At 35.3% G+C, this 17441-nt stretch overlaps 1 protein-coding gene across 7 annotated transcripts; it reads right to left on the bottom strand.

Moving 5' to 3' along the window:
- Positions 1–295: 295 nt before the first annotated feature.
- On the bottom strand, positions 296–17047 carry LOC104247387 (protein FATTY ACID EXPORT 2, chloroplastic-like). Of its 7 annotated transcripts, XM_070163095.1 has the most exons (11): positions 16771–17042; positions 11537–13436; positions 10005–10197; positions 7574–7811; positions 6777–6853; positions 6319–6478; positions 6089–6113; positions 5606–5695; positions 5142–5307; positions 4990–5063; positions 824–1380 (listed from the first exon to the last, which is right to left on the bottom strand). In XM_070163095.1, exons 4-11 carry the CDS (start codon positions 7776–7778, stop codon positions 1362–1364), a joined length of 816 nt encoding a protein of 271 aa, XP_070019196.1. In that variant the 5' UTR covers positions 7779–7811; positions 10005–10197; positions 11537–13436; positions 16771–17042; the 3' UTR covers positions 824–1361. The 7 variants fall into 7 exon arrangements, 5 of the variants coding, with proteins under 5 accessions (XP_070019200.1, XP_070019196.1, XP_070019198.1 ...); XM_070163097.1 differs by lacking the exon at positions 10005–10197 and having other exon boundaries at positions 16771–17043; XM_070163096.1 differs by lacking the exon at positions 11537–13436 and having other exon boundaries at positions 16771–17040.
- Between the last annotated feature and the right edge of the window lie 394 nt (positions 17048–17441).

Here is a 17441-nt window from a genome sequence, read left to right as displayed (position 1 = left end):
TTGCCAAAAAATTCTCCTTTCTGATTCGGTTCGAATCACAGAGATAAAAAAGCACTTCCTAAATTGTTCACTGATAAAGTGAAATAACAATTACTAGTTGTTTTTGGTCTCCGATTTCTGGACGTTGAGCAGATATGTCCACAGATTTCAGTGTCCTAATTTCCTCAACAATGTGCACATCTTGTACACATCCAGATTATTGTTAGAGATACTGTTGGATCCTCCAAGACCAATGAGCCTTAACCATTGAATCTGGTCGAGATATTTTCGGAAAATCACATAAAAACAGGAATAATAAAGGAAAACTTCTCCAGAACAGAACGAATAGACGACAGAAACAGAGGGCTAATAAAGTAAGCCTTCATACATCATTAGAGTCCAGCAGAGAGTTATAGGAGCCAGACAGCTTAGGAAATTTTGCAAAATCCAAAATTCAAACAGATAGGAAAACTATAATCAACAGTAGAGAGTAGACACTAATGATTGTCCATGTTGATCAGTAGCTTAGTTTAGGGATCTAATGTGCAGTGCGCAATATTCCATGCAGATAACCACCAGTCATAACAAGAGACACAAAGGAGACAACACCAGCTGGAAAAACCTTCTTTGACTTCAGAAACCGAGATCCCATTACTCCCAGAAGTGCAGCCGAGAGGACGAAACCCATTGATGATGCCAAAACAGGTTGTGTTGGAAGCATAGCATAAACAGAGTACAAAAGGGAGGCAGAAACTCCACCTGCAATTAGGGACTTCGTGCTGCCACTTTTCAGATAACCCATAAAACCACCAGCTCCAACCAAGAAAGCATAGCCCAATGTCAATTTTTGGGACATAGAAAGGGCCATTTTCTTTTTATTGCTATGATCCTTGCCTTCATCTGACTCCCCCTCGTTGCCACCATCATTATTATTATTATTATTGCCACCATTATCTCCCCCACCACCACCACCGCCATTTGCACTCCCAGAATCATCTCCACCACCACCACCTGTCTCTGGCAGAATATCAATTCCTGGCCCTGCTGAATCAACAGTGAAGGTGGTTGGCATTGTAGAATCAGAGACAACACTGGCTTTGACTCCCCAGTAGGAAGGCTTTGATCGAGTGGACAAGTTTGGGTACACCGTGCAAGGGGTATTCAATGGATGTAGAGATGAACGAAGTGACCTCAATGGCTGACTATGAGCAAAGAAATGCTGCCTTTGACTCCAAGCTTGGACGCGAAAGTGAGGCAGCACTATGGAGGATTGAGCAATGGCCAAAAATTCTCCCATGATGTATATGCTGAATTATGAGAAAGTTATTTACGGGATGTTTTGTTTTCTGTAGCTTGTGTATTATCAGCAACTTCCACAAAAATCAGTCTTCCATCAACAATCTGCAACCGGTAGATCATTTCAATGACAGAACAGAAAAACAGAAAGCAGCAAGACTCTTCAGACAGCCAACATTCGATATTTCACCAGGAGGTAAAAATGAAACAAAATTAAATACACTTTATAATGCTGGAAAACAAATTCCCTTGGGGAAGTAAAGGAGCTTTCTGCAAAGACATAATGCTACTTAAATTCCCCCTGATTGTTGAGGATTTCTTAATTTTAGCAGATCAGAATCTTTTCCATGGTCCTTACAGTTGACTGACTTTCTTTTTTTTCGCGACAATCTCACAAAGCCAAGATTTGGAGCAACAAAAAACAATCAAAACAGTCTCTCTCTTTCTCTCTCAAAAAAGCCATCTACTTTAAATTTCTGAAATAATCCATAAAATCAAGACACATAAGTAAATCAAGCATAATTGCTGCAAACAATTAACCAACCACCACAATCTCAAATTAGCTTTCAAGCCAAAGCTTGGTGCATTATTGACATCTCCAGTCAACGGAAAACAATTCATGCATTTTTTTTTATGAAGTAAGCAGGATATCATTAAAAGCATCAAGAAGATGCAAAAAGATTACAAAACAAAGTTTGTTAGCTCATTTATAGTTGAAGTGCTACAAAACTAGAGAGCCGACAAAGTCTAAAAATACATCAAAAGTAGATATGCAAACAAACCACAGAGCTACGCCAAAAGTAGACATGTGCACAAATAATTTTCAAGACCAACACCAATATTTTCCTAACATATTCATATCATTGATATAGGATGTCTACTGCTCTCAGCAATTGTGCTTTCACTCATCTCTATTTCTATCTACTGGGTACTTTCCCGTGTTTTATAAAAAATTATAACATTCTTTTTGATCTGTGTACACAAAGTTTAGGGATTACCCTTTTGAACAACTTAATGTTCCCAACTGTCATTTTGCACTAAAAACACACACAAAAAGAAAGTTCAGCTGCAGAGGGGTAATAGAAGCATAGATGCGGCAATGAGGTGCCAATATTAGATGAGAAGTTAAGAAAGGTAGAGACCACAGGGGGTGACTGGTGGCAGTGGCTTAATAGAGGGGAAACAGACCGTTCGTCATCTTGGCGAGCAGCAGGATTGGAGTTTGATTTCATAATTTTGTTCTTCAGCTGACAAGTTATGCAAAATATGAGTATACTTTTCTTTCTTCCTTTTCTTGTTTTGTTTGTTACATGCTGAAAATTTCTCATCTCCAAAATAATAACTCATCATTTTGCAGTCCTTATTTTCCTTAAAATGATAACTTCTATAACCTCTTTAGTCTTTACTACAACTTTCCAGTTTCTTATCAATAGCTCAACGACTACCACTACTTAAAGCAATGAAACATCTACGACCAGTGAACTTCAAGAGATTTTGCTCTACCATATTGCTTGCAAAACCAGAAGGAAGACTCGAAACAACAAGAGACTTCCTACTATTCATTTCCACTAAAGAGTTTATGAGACAACTAATTCAACAAAGGTAGATCATATATCCATAAAACAATTAAATAAAATAAACACCAAAAACAACAGCAACAATAGTCGAACATAATGAGATACAGTTCCTGGACCAAACACCGTTTCTCCATAGATTTTCTAGAATCTAGAGCCCTTCCAAGTGAAAGTTAGATTTCTTTAGATGGTTATATTCTTCGCATGTTTCGTTATAAACCTATTAATGGCCCCTAACTTACATTTTCCACTCTTTATCATTAGTTTCATTCGAACAATGATTATCATGTCTCCAACTGAAAGCATTTGCAGGACCAAGTCCTTTAGACCAACAAATGCAACAATTTGTGCTGGTCGATGATAGCAAAAGTTCACAAAGTCAAACAACACGCTAAATTGTTTAAGATGCTTGGAAAAATCTTTCGCTTATAGTTTTGCTGTAAAGTGCTGGAAATAGACATCTGCCTTCTTTAATCTATGATTGATAAATAGTTTTCTAAGCGAAAGACAGACTAAGAATTGTAAATAATAGAGGAACACTTAGTTTTTAAAGTGGGACACCACTATAACAATTATGTGTTTCCTATCTAACAATGGATAGATTTAATTAAAAAAAACAATATTTAAGAAAAAACTAAAAATTTCAATCGGAAGTAGCGGGTGTGCTTGCACTCATTGCTGAAGGCTACATCCACAACTGATGATAGGCACCATCATTAAGCATGTTCCATAAAATATACACAAAACACACCATCAACAAACACACAGAAACAAGTGTACACATTTACCAACAAAGCTGAGGAATTACCCTTCCGTTAATGGAATTCAATGCATTCCGAGCATCTGCTTCTGACTCAAAGGTAACAAATAGAAAAATGACTAAATTTTTCTCTCTGTATTTTAAAATAGAAAAATGATGGGCAAATATTTTTGCGGGAGAATCATTGATTTTTTGAGATATCTATGCTTTCTAGTTCCTAATTTGTAATTGTTGGATCAATAGTTTGGTTGAAGTTTATTAATCTGACATCTCACTGGTGTGCAGTGATGTAAACTCAACTTCACATTTATCATTTTATTTTAATATTGTTGCTTGGATACAACTTTGAATATCTTTAGGTTTGAAGACCTTTTCTTTTGTGATGATATGGGATCTAGGTTTGAATTTTTACGTGTATTTTATTTTCTGCAATAATCAGGGGCGGCCCTTCCGTAAAGCAAGTAAAGCAACCGCTTTAGGCCCCATATTTGTGGAGGCCCCATTTTATGTTACAGCTAATAGACTATGTATAAGTTTCAAAAAAGGTTCTGTGAAGTGAAAAAGTTTGATTTATTTCTTTATCAAATACAGAGAAGAAGGATTTGCAACTATTATGATTTCTACCAAGGAAATTGCACTTGAAATGAATATCGAACCCAATTTCGTAAGAAACGTGTGATATATAGGAAGTAACAATTTGATGTGAATGTTGATAAAGAAATCTCAAAATCTTTCGAAGGGTCCTTTAGAGTTGATTACTTTTATACATAATAGATAATGCTATTTTTTCACTTCAAAATAGATTTGAACAATTCAAAGCATATGAAAATATTTTTGACTTTCTAGTTGGCAATAAAAATTAAAATCACTAGACGTTGGAAATTTGAAAAAATATTATCTTAATCTTGAATGTTCCTTAAAGCATAATAATCAATTCGATATTGATGGTTTAAATTTATTTTCTAAATTAAGAGTATTAAGGAAAATAGTACAATTAGAAGATTACAGTTTAATTGATACACTTAATCAAATAAAAAGATTTAATTCTTTTCAAATACCTAAATTTCTTATAGAACAATGTTAATAACTCATGTTATCGTTGCTTTAGCGGAAATGAGTTTTCAAAATTAAAATTGATAAAATCTTACCTAAGAACAACAATGTCACAAGAAAGGTTAAATGGATTAGCTATATTATCAGTTGAGAAATACTTATTAGGAGTTACTGATTATAAGAAAACCATTAATAACTTTGTACCTAAGAAAAACTAAAAAAAATAGACTTGAAATAAATAATAATAATAATAAAAAAAAAATTAAGGCCCCTCAAAAAGTTTGGCTTTAGGCCACAAAATTCGTCGGGCCGCCCCTGGTTTCTGACCTTCGAATAGCACTCCAACAGAGAAAGACAACATACGAAGCCATAATCCCTGAAGATAAGAGTCCTCTATTTACCTGTAAAAAAAGGAAAAACAGGTATTAATAACACATGAAGTCATTTTCAATGCAAACTAGTTTGTTATAAAAACGTACCTTAGAGTGTAAGGATACAACCATCATTACTACCAGCAAAATTGCAGTCCAGGAGATGAAGAATATGTTCAGACTGCATGATGTTTTGGACGCGACATACATCACCAAAATTCCACAAATGGACGCGATGTAACATATTGTCGACATGAATAAGCCAAGAGAGCAGCTGCTATCACAAAAAAAATGATATAATGTAAGTACACCATATTAAAGAGTAAGGCCTCGAGGTGATTAGACATACTTTTTATACTATTTAATAGTTCCTCTCGCAAAAATTGATAGAAACGACCGTAGATGAGTCAAATGGTCTTAGAAACCAGAATCTCAGAAACACACTGTAGCAACTACCAAGGGTATAATCATCAAGAGTTTCAAATGATCCTTTTTTTAATGTTTTTCGTATTAAAGTATAACAGGTGCACTTGTTCTAGAGAAATAAATAAGGCTGAAAATGATAACCACACCTTTGTTTCTTTCTCCCGTCAGGCATCCAATAGTTATTCCACCATGTAATGAACTCGATCACGCTTATCAGCTGGAGGACGAGAAAAACCCTGCAAATACATGCCAAAAACCAGTATTGAAGTTTAAATTGCTATGGTCACTGCAGATCCAAACAGAATAGTATAAGAATATTATCAGTGTCATTTTCATATAAGGAAGTTTGAAAACTTTGAGCCACTAGTTTTTATACTTGAAGTAGTTGTCACATTCAACTATCTAGTTCAAGCTCTGATAGGAAGGAAAATTTTTTGTTGCTCTTTTATTGATAAACCAATTAACCAAACGCTTCGACTTAGGAAAATTTCAGTCGTACACTTGCTTCACGGACTGCAACTAGCTATGTGTAATGTTTTGATAATTAAAAGCTGGATATAGGTGGCAATAATCTAGTTATTGACTATCTATGTTAGAAGAGAAATAAAAACGATGGATGTGAATATTACCCTGCACCAACTCGAGTGAATTCACCTGCAAGAAAAAGAGCAATTTCCGTTTACATTTGGTATGTAATGAGTGGATAAATATAAACGGACATTTATAGAGAAAAATTAATAAGATGAAAGTTTAACTTATAATGGAAAATTTTGCATGAAGCTAAATGAAATGCTGTGATCGGAAAGCTTAAGCATTCACTTTGAGATTTTCTTATTGCATTTATCCTCAAGAGACTCACCATATAACTGGATGTAATCTGAGGGGATAAAAAATGGAATCATCATAAAAGTTATCAGCATAACAAACTTCAAAATCCACAATCCAGAGTGCCATCCGTTGCGAACTTCACACAATTTGCTTGTGAAACATGTTGTAAGAAACATTACTAAAAAGAAAATCTAACAATGTATGTCAAGGATGCAAGAACAAAAGAATTCTGTCAAACTAAGAAGTACCCTTAAAGAACAAAAGGAAAAGTTTCAAATTCACATATTTATACAGAAAAACATGCTCCATTCCGGAACTTCTTTACTATTAAATCATATATAAGTATTAAAAGACTTTCTAAAAATTGTTTTAAATCAAATTGAAGATATACCAATGCGAGCAATCAGGCCGTATTCTGCCTACAGGGGCATAGCATTTTGTTTTTAATTAAAGGAGAGAAGTCATTATCATTTTTAAGCAAAAGGATACGAAGCAACCTAAACTCACACGAAGAACCCCCATTGTATGAGAACATTCACTTCCCCCAATTCCACATGCTTTTGAATCTGTATAAAAAGGGGGAAACAGGAATCAGAGTCCATGTTAGAGTTACCAGAAGATGTTAAATGGTATTTCAGTTAAAAAGATGAGTATAAGAAGTATATCATATAGTTTCAAGTGGCATATATTGTGAAAGCAATGAAAACAGTTGTAGAGAAAGCAAAAGTTTAAGCCATATGCAAGAAGGAAATGTGCATAAGGCCTAATTGAAAATGAAATGAGTTATTGATTGTGTCATAAAATGGCCCATGCCTCGATCGTCCTCCAGAGGCAACATTTGGTCATGGTTTGAGACTAGAATAGAACTCTATATAATCGAATCTCCTAGTGTTCCTATGTAGCACATTGGTAGAGCGGTCGGTTGTTAACCGAGTAGGCTATTTTATTTTCGTAGCATGCAACATTCTGTAGTAGCTATGGAAGCAGAATGTTTTGCCACAAACATTGCTAGCTAATGCACTTGAAGGGGAGCCTTGGTGTAACAGGTAAAATTGTTGCCATGTGACCAAGAGGTCAGGGGTTTGAATCGTAGAAACAGCCTCTTGTAGAAATGCAGGGTAAGGCTGCATCCACTAGACCCTTGTGGTCCGGCCCTTCCCCGGACCCCGCGCAAAGCGGGAGCTTAGTGTACTAGGCTGCCCTATTGCTAGCTAATGCACTTGAACCTATATTTGACAGAAAGATTGCAATGTCAACAATGTAGAACAGTAAGAATTTCGACTTACATCGAAGCAGAGGAAGAGCCCTTTCTCCATAATCACGTACGAACCAAGCTATAAGATTTGTTATCAAGAATATAATTCCATAGGAATAACGAGCTCGCAATGAACTCTTGCTTTTAATAGAACATTCCATACTCTTCTGTTGTAATGTCCCAGAAATTTCTCTCCATTGATCTACCTCATTGCCATCTATTTTGTCCTCTAACATCTTGCCTCAACCTTCAATTCAGTGGCACTCTTCCTGTTAGAGGTAAAGCCAAAATCAGTGAGTAAGCACTTCTTATACTACACAAAAGTATCACATTGTATTTCTAAAAATTGGATAGCTTGCACAGCATAGAACAACATCATAGTCAAACACTCACAAATTGCTTACATTGCTGGTCTCAAGCCTGGATAAAGGAAGCCGGAGGGTTGTGGCAGGCTGACAGTCAGCGTAAAACTAGCCAATTTATGATAAATAATCACACACACCAAAAAAAAACACAATTTCTAGGTAAAACCATTAAGTTTTCTCTATCTGATTACCAACTAGTACTTACCAAGAAAATTAGCCTTTTGGATTTCACACCAAAGATATAGAATAAAGCATGTATATAACTATTTCTGCTTTGGGGTAAGCATTAAGCAAGACAATAATAGAATTGCTTAAAATTCCAGTATAGCCAAAATGCACCTTCATTTCTTCCAATAGAATTGGAGTTTGAAGCAAGTAATGGTTAAACTATTGTAAGCTTGTTTAAACCATAAGTAAGCCTATATATTGGCTAAAATAGGGACAATCTCAGTGTATATCGGGCCGCCCCTGGCAATAATTGAAAATTGTTGGATTCTTGGTGGCATATGCTAAATTTGAATCGTTGTTCGAGTTGAAAGTGTTGATTAAAATATTTGATGGTTGGATTCTGCGAGACTGCGTGGGAGTAGGGGTGGGCATCGGTCGGTTGGGTTCAGTTTTGAATATTATCGGTTTTGCCTATCGGTTACCGGTTTACAAATATCATAACCCGATAACCAAACCGATAAGATATTGGTTATCGGTTATCGGTTAATCGGTTATTGATCATTATCGGTTCGGTTATCGGTTTACCCGATAAGGTAAAACTAAAATTAAGAGTGCTGAACGCTGGATATTACCTAAAATTAAGAGTGCTGAACGCTAGTATTTGTACAAAGTAATATTTGTACAAAGTTTACTGGAAGCTGCTATATATGACACTTCAAGGTAAGGACCAAGGAGCGGGTGGGGATTTCAATCCAACAAAAGAAATTCTCAATATACCAGTTTCAGTATAAAACTAAAAGTTAAACTACAGCTGAGTAACAATTTTAAAGGTTCCAAAATGAGATTTAAACTTCTATTCAGTATCAAGAATTCAAGATCTTGTGGCAGAACTACAAGCATTTGAAGACTGTCACAAAGCTGCACATAGAACAACAATTCAAAGCTGCACATAGAAAAATTAAACACATATTGACAACACCCATAATCATATAGTCATAATTCTAAAGGAAAAGCCAAAAAATATTAAATTTTTGCCTCAAACTAAACATACCCAGTGGCCAGTACCTCAATTGCCCACATACAAAGTGCAAACAGCTCAAAATTCCAATCTAACAAAAATAGGAGATAAAAAGATCCCAACTTTCACAATCCAAAAACATATGGTACACACAGTAATGTCCAAACTCCAAAGTAATAGTTCAAACACATTAATAACAATACAAAGTAGTAGCAACCTTAAGATTAACAAGTTCAAAGTCCAAACATAATACTAATAGTTCAAATTCATGTAAAAAACACAACAACTACTCAATCCTTATAGGCTTCACCAAATTGCGCGCCAAACAACGCTCAACATGCCTCATTTTTAAATCTTAAAATGGAACACATATAACTACACATAAAAAAGAAAATATGATAACAGAAGGTTTGCTTTCATTACTACAAAGTATTGAACTGTCTCATGCTTCTCTTAGTTTCAATAGAGATAAAGAAACATCATTTCACATATAGTGCATGTCACTAATTCTGCGTCAGATGGTAACTAAAGAAGACTACGACATATGCTTTTATGGCTTTGAAATCTGGAATCATTTTAAAAAGATGTAAATTTAATTTATTTGTTAAAGAATAACATGAGTTGTAAGTCCCAAAATAAGATTTCGCAGTAATTCCATAGCTTTCAGCCATCTAACTCCTATAAGTGATGGCTAAGCAAGAAATTCAAATAGTACTTCAAATGAAGAGATGTAAGGACTGTGATAAACAATCAACTAAGATAAATTCAAACAATCAGTGTAGTATAAATTCAAGAAACCAAACATTTTAGGGAAACCATTTTTCTAGCTTCATAAAAAGGAAAATATGCAAAAATTGATTTCTAAGATACCAAACTAAGACGAATTCAGAAATGGGATATGAAACACTGACCTTAGTGCAATGCTCTGCCGGAAAAAGATATAGAAAACTGAGTCTTGACGGGCTCAGTCGTGGGGGCGTGACCGCGTGAGTCGTGAGGCGGAGAACTGGTGAAGGCTTGACTGCTTGAGTCGTGTGGCCGGTGGCGGACTGGCAGAGAACTGGTGAGGTCTGACTTCTGAGGGTGAGGACTGAGGGTGAGGAACTGAGTGAGTAAGGCGGACAACGGACTGTTAGTATATGAAAATGAAACCCTACTATTACTAGTATATAGTTAAGTGTAAACTAGTAAATTAGTAAAACCTTATTGGGTTATCAGTTTACCCAATAACGAAATTGCTAAACCGAGCCCGAATCGATAACCTAATAAAAAAAAACTTACCCGTTATTGAACCGTTAACCCAATAATCCGATACCGATAACTCAATAAGTAATTAACGGTTCGGGTTATCGGTTTTAACCATATATGCCCACGCTTGCGTTGGAGAAGGAGAGGAATGAAATGCATTTAACTCAAAATTTAAAGAGATGATGAAGTTTAGTAAAAGTTGAAAGAAGAAAGCGGATTGAATATCACTGCTGAGAGAAACATGAGCATAAGTAGGTTAAAAAAAAGGTAGTGTAGGACCCACTCTTAAGTAAAATTGGGTAAAAAAGATAGAAATGAGATGGTGAAATCGGAAACACATAAGTGTCCGAGAGATAAAAGGAGGGAGCTGACATGTGGGACCTATATTTCCACTTGTCAAATAGGCAGAGGTGCCTCATACAAGTTTTGTTGGTTGAGTCTAATCAAAATAAAATTTCTCGTCAAATAGACACTGTATTTGTCGAAATTGCAGGTCGGTCACTATTTTAATTGAAATTGCATGTTAGTCCCTTCTTTTCTCATTAATTATTATATGTCCCTGTTTCAACGTTTTTTCTTCTTCTTCTTCTTCTTTCCACCTTTTTCTTTTCTTTTAATTTTAATGCGATAAGAAATTAGTGCTAATAAGGGGAGACATTCTCTAGCTTGCTTTCATAAAAATTCCATGTCGCAAAGTTATGGCCGCCGACAAGCTTTATTGGCAGATGCGATACATGATTAAACTGAACAATAACATTAGAATTGCTGCTAGTGGAGTCAACATTTATTACATTAGGGGCCATTTTAAGTGTGAGTCTGTGTGGCAGTCAGAGGATCTAAAATAAAACTCGTGAGAGTCAAGGAGATCGCTCTGAGACCATATAATGGAGAAGTTTTATTGTGTGCCTCACACAACTGACATTAATTGTGTGAGGCGCTTTTTTTGTCTCACAAATTGGTGGACCCAAATGAGCAAGATGAAACAAAAAAAATAATTTTGTTAAATGATGATGAGCTGATTATATACACAAACAAGTTACAGAGGCCTAGTTAACAGACCAGAAAGCAAGAAAAAACAAACTCCTTAAATGATGGGAACAAAATAACAACATATGCAATAAAACAAAGTAGATACACAAATTTTACAAAGCAGTAACAATAACTCCTAATATGTCAGGCGTTAATTATTAAATACCTTCGAGTGGCAAGCAGGACGACAAAGAGGCCCCTTACTCCCGCTTTGAAATAGTAGGAACTATTACAGTATTTCTTTAGGGGGTAAAAGTATATGGTATTCTTTTCTACTACTCCATCTTAACAGGGGTGAAATTACATACTCCTTTTGAGGTTTAGCCGGACACCAAATGCTCCAATCAAGCATGCCCAGCTCCACAAACCAAGTAAAAAATCTTGACACTGGAACTGACTACAAGCAAGCAAGGGAAGGGAATTATTGTGAAATTAGTAGGGTTGCTCAATGGAACTTTCCAAATGGACATCTGAGATAGCATCAAGACGAGCACAAAACAGATCTAGCCGCGATCTATTTCATAGTCCAATAGCTAAAATACAAGCTCATCAACGAGCCTATATACAAAAATACTATTGCTGCAAGCATCCTTGACAATGGCTTCCCATGACTCAAAGTCAAACCTTTTCTTCCTTTTCTCCATTTCCTCCAAAACAAAGCAAGCATCTTCAACCTTCTCTTTATCAAGCAGGCCAAGAATCATACACCTTACTGTTTCTACACGCGGAAAATGCCCGCTAATCAACATTGCATTCAAAACCTTCAAACCTTCCTCAAATTCTCCTGTTTTACAAAACCCATCAACCACCATTCTATATGTAGTTGCATTAGGATTGCAACCTGCAATTTGCATATCAACTAATATCCTATACGCTTCAGCAGTTTTACATTCCTTACAGAAATAATTGATTAACATATTATAGATCACAACGTCGGGCTTAATGTGCCTCTTTTTCATCTCCACGAGTAAACTATTTGCCTCACCAATGTCGCCTCGTTTTAAAAGATCAGTCATCAAAACACCATAATTGACTATTTTCAGCTTACATCCTTGGTATTCCATATCAAACATTAACTTCTTGGCTTCTTTATACTTACCCAAAGAACTCAAACCTTCCATCAACAAAGCATAAGAAACTGCATTTGGCTTCTTTCCCTTTCTAACCATATCCTGAAACAAACTTTTAGCGCCTTCAACATCCCCCTTCTTACACAAAAATCCAATTTGACAATTGTAAGTTACCACAGTCGGCTCAATTTCTCTTTCAATCATTTCATCAAACACTTGGCGTGCCAGTTCCCAGTCATCCTTTTCCAGCCACATCTTAATAATAATGTTAAACGAAACACCATTTAACCAAATACCCATTTTCGAACAATTCCTTAACATCTTATTTGCATCATCAGAACGTCCATTATCAACAAGCACATTTAAAAGTGCATTAAAAGACTGTACACTACGCGTACAATTAAACGACGCCATGTTGTGAAAAAGCTCAATAGCTTTATCAACCAACTGGGCTTTGCCGTAATGTTGAATCAACCCGACAAAAACCTTCTCTTGACATCGAATATAATATGTTTTTAAATACCCAAGAAGGGTTTCAACAGCTTCGAAGTCTCGAGACTTAGCGAGCTTATAAATAAGACAAGCATAAGTAGGGTAGTCATGTTTGAACCCGGTTTGCTGGTAATCATGGAACAGTGAAATAGCTTCATCAGGATCTTGGATTTGTTTGAGGTTAGCAAGTAGTGGTATTGGCTTGCGAAGTAGGTTTTTTGTAGGCTTATGAGGCCTTTCAAGTGAGGATTTTGAGGTGGGTTTATGAGAACGATGATGACTATGGTATGGTTGGGATGGGAAAATTGAGGTTCTGAATTGTGCAAGGTTGTTAATTTTGAGTTTTGAGGGAGTTGTGCTAGCTTGTTTGATTCTTGAATTGATCATGGAATGTAGGAGGTAGAGGTCAGATTACAGTTTCAAGTGTTAGATGAAAGATCTGTGGAGGGAAAATGTGTTGCTTAAACTTGGAAGCACATTTGAAAGCTTATGCACTCGATAATCCTGTTTAAAAGAACAAAAATCGAATGTGTCAGTGTTAGGGTTTTAATAAGGACAACATCAGACAAATATCACGATTAATAAGAACAAATAAAATACAATAAATATTTGTAGTTTTGTGTGTGTGTGTGTGAAATATCGAGAGAGAGAGAGAGTATTGTTGACGAATAGGTGCAGCCCTTTTGCCATCTGAGTTCAGAGAGTAGCGTTGTATCATCACGTCAAAAAGGAGAAATTTTATTTTGAGTGAGACTCAACCAACAAAACTTGTATGAGGCACCTCTACCTATTTGACAAGTGGAAATATGGGTCCCACATGTTTCCATCCCCTTTCTCAATTCCCTCTCTCATATTTTTACCAACTTTACGAGATGACAAAATGAAAAAGCAATCAACTTTTCTCCTCTATCTTCTACTCCTTTTCCTAAAAGGAAGAGAACATGTGGATTTTTAGGGTCGTTTGTTCGTGTATGCTTGTCCAAATTCAAGAGTCTAAAAAGAAGAATGACTGAATTTTTCTCTCTGTATTTTAAAATAGAAAAATGATGGGCAAAATATTTTTGCGGGAGAATCATTGATTTTTTGAGATATCTATGCTTTCTAGTTCCTAATTTGTAATTGTCGGATCAATAGTTTGGTTGAAGCTTATTAATCTGACATCTCACTGGTGTGCAGTGATGTAAACTCAACTTCACATTTATCATTTTATTTTAATATTGTTGCTTGGATACAACTTTGAATATCTTTAGGTTTAAAGACCTTTTCTTTTGTGATGATATGGGATTCTAGGTTTGAATTTTTACGTGTATTTTATTTTCTGCAATAATTAGGGGCGGCCCTTCCATAAAGCAAGTAAAGCAACCGCTTTAGGCCCCATATTTGTGGAGGCTCCATTTTATGTTACAGCTAATAGACTATGTATAAGTTTCAAAAAAGGTTCTGTAAAGTGAAAAAGTTTGATTTATTTCTTTAACAAATATAGAGAAGAAGGATTTGCAACTACTATGATTTCTACCAAGGAAATTGCACTTGAAATGAATATCGAACCCAATTTCGTAAGAAACGTGTGATATACAGGAAGTAACAATTTGATGTGAATGTTGATAAAGAAATCTCAAAATCTTTCGAAGGGTCCTTTAGAGTTGATTACTTTTATACATAATAGATAATGCTATTTTTTCACTTCAAAATAGATTTGAACAATTCAAAGCATATGAAAATATTTTTGGCTTTCTAGTTGGCAATAAAAATTAAAATCACTAGATGTTGGAAATTTGAAAAAATATTGTCTTAATCTTGAATGTTCCTTAAAGCATAATAATCAATTCGATATTGATGGTTTAAATTTATTTTCTAAATTAAGAGTATTAAGGAAAATAGTACAATTAGAAGATTACAGTTTAATTGATACACTTAATAAAAAAAAAAAGAATTAATTCTTTTCAAATACCTAAATTTCTTATAGAACAATGTTAATAACTCATGTTACCGTTGCTTCAGCGGAAATGAGTTTTCAAAATTAAAATTGATAAAATCTTACCTAAGAACAACAATGCCACAAGAAAGGTTAAATGGATTATGAAGTGAAATACTTATTAGGAGTTACTGATTATAAGAAAACCATTAATAACTTTGTATCTAAGAAAAGTTAAAAAAAATAGACTTGAAATAAATATTAAAAAAAAATAAAAAGTTAAGGCCCCTCAAAAAGTTTGGCTTTAGGCTACAAAATACGTCGGGCCGCCCCTGGCAATAATTGAAAATTGTTGGATTCTTGGTGGCATATGCTAAATTTGAATCGTTGTTTGAGTTGAAAGTGTTAATTAAAATATTTGATGGTTGGATTCTGCGAGACTGCGTTGGAGTAGGGGTGGGCATCGGTCAGTTCGGTTCGGTTTTGAATATTATCTGTTTTGCCTATCGGTTATCAGTTTACAAATATCATAACCTGATAACCAAACCGATAAAATATTGGTTATCAATTATCGGTTTACCCGATAAGGTAAAACTAAAACTAACAGTGCTGAACGCTGAATATTACCTAAAATTAAGAGTGTTGAACGCTAATATTTGTACAAAGTAATATTTGTACAAAGTTTACTGGAAGCTGCTATATATGACACTTTAAGGTAAGGACCAAGGAGCGGGTGTGGATTTCAATCCAACAAAAGAAATTCTCAATATACCATTTTCAGTATAAAACTAAAAGCTAAACTACAGCTGAGTAACAATTTTAAAGGTTCCAAAATGAGATTTAAACTTCTATTCAGTATCAAGAATCAAGATCTTGTGGCAGAACTACAAGCATGTGAAGACTGTCACAAAGCTGCACATAGAACAACAATTCAAAGTTGCACATAGAAAAATTAAACACATATTGACAACACCCATAATCATATAGTCATAATTCTAAAGGAAAAACCAAAAAATATTAAATTTTTGCCTCAAACTAAATATACCCAGTGGCCAGTACCTCAATTGCCCACATACAAAGTGCAAACAGCTCAAAATTCCAATCTAACAAAAATAGGAGATAAAAAGATCCCAACTTTCACAATCCAAAAACAGATGGTACATACAGTAATGTCCAAACTCCAAAGTAATAGTTCAAACACATTAATAACAATACAAAGTAGTAGCAACCTTAAGATTAACAAGTTCAAAGTCCAAACATAATACTAATAGTTCAAATTCAAGTAAACAACACAACAACTACTCAATCCTTATAGGCTTCACCAAATTGCGCTCCAAACAACGTTCAACATGCCTCATTTTAAAATCTTAAAATAGAACACATATAACTACACATAAAAAAGAAAATATGATAACAGAAGGTTTGCTTTCATTACTACAAAGTATTGAACTGCTTCATGCTTCTCTTAGTTTCAATAGAGATAAAGAAACATCATTTCACATATAGTGCATGTCACTAATTCTGCGTCAGATGGTAACTAAAGAAGACTACGACATATGCTTTTATGGCTTTGAAATCTGGAATCATTTTAAAAAGATGTAAATTTAATTTATTTGTTAAAGAATAACATGAGCTGTAAGTCCCAAAATAAGATTTCGCAGTAATTCCATAGCTTTCAGCCATCTAACTCCTATAAGTGATGGCTAAGCAAAAAATTCAAATAGTACTTCAAATGAAGAGATGTAAGGACTGTGATAAACAATCAACTAAGATAAATTCAAACAATCAGTGTAGTATAAATTCAAGAAACCAAACATTTTAGGGAAACCATTTTTCGAGCTTCATAAAAAGGAAAATATGCAAAAATTGATTTCTAAGATACCAAACTAAGACGAATTCAGAAATGGGATATGAAACACTGACCTTAGTGCAATGCTCTGCCGGAAAAAGATATAGAAAACTGAGTCTTGACGGGCTCAGTCGTGGGGCGTGACCGCGTGAGTCGTGAGGCGGAGAACTGGTGAGGGCTTGACTGCTTGAGCCGTGTGGCCGGTGGCGGACTGGCAGAGAACTGGTGAGGTCTGACTTCTGAGGGTGAGGACTGAGGGTGAGGAACTGAGTGAGTGAGGCGGACAGCGGACTGGCGTCTGGCGACTGGCGACTGGCGACTGGCGGAGAAAGCAAAATTACTATATGAAAATGAAACCCTAGTATTACTAGTATATACTTAAGCCTAAACTAGTAAATTAGTAAAGCTTTATTGGGTTATCGGTTTACCCAATAACATAATTGCTAAATCGAGCCCGAATAACCCAATAAAAAAAGTTTACCCGTTATCAAATCATGAAACGCAATAACTCAATACCGATTATCCAATAAATAATTAACGGTTCGGATTATCGATTTTACCCGATATATGCCCACGCCTACGTTGGAGAAGGAGAGGAACGAAATGCATTTAACTCAAAATTAATGAGATGATGAAGTTCTTAAGTAAAATTGGGTAAAAAAGATAGAAATGAGATGGTGAAATCGGAAACACGTAAGTGTTCGAGAGATAAAAGGAGGGAGCTGACATGTGGGACCCATATTTT

This window comes from Nicotiana sylvestris, chromosome 11 (assembly GCF_000393655.2).
Source record: "Nicotiana sylvestris chromosome 11, ASM39365v2, whole genome shotgun sequence".
NCBI classification, from domain to species: domain Eukaryota; kingdom Viridiplantae; phylum Streptophyta; class Magnoliopsida; order Solanales; family Solanaceae; genus Nicotiana; species Nicotiana sylvestris.
This window is presented reverse-complemented; position numbering and strand designations above follow the sequence as displayed.

Coding starts and splice junctions, on each gene's coding strand:
- LOC104247387 (XM_070163097.1), bottom strand. CDS start 7,778: ATGTTAGAGGACAAAATAGATGGCAATGAGGTAGATCAATGGAGAGAA. Junction 6,479..6,776: donor GTGTGAGTTTAGGTTGCTTC/GTATCCTTTTGC, acceptor ATACATTGTTAG/ATTTTCTTTTTAGTAATGTT. Junction 5,308..5,605: donor GACGGGAGAAAGAAACAAAG/GTGTGGTTATCA, acceptor TTGTGATAGCAG/CTGCTCTCTTGGCTTATTCA.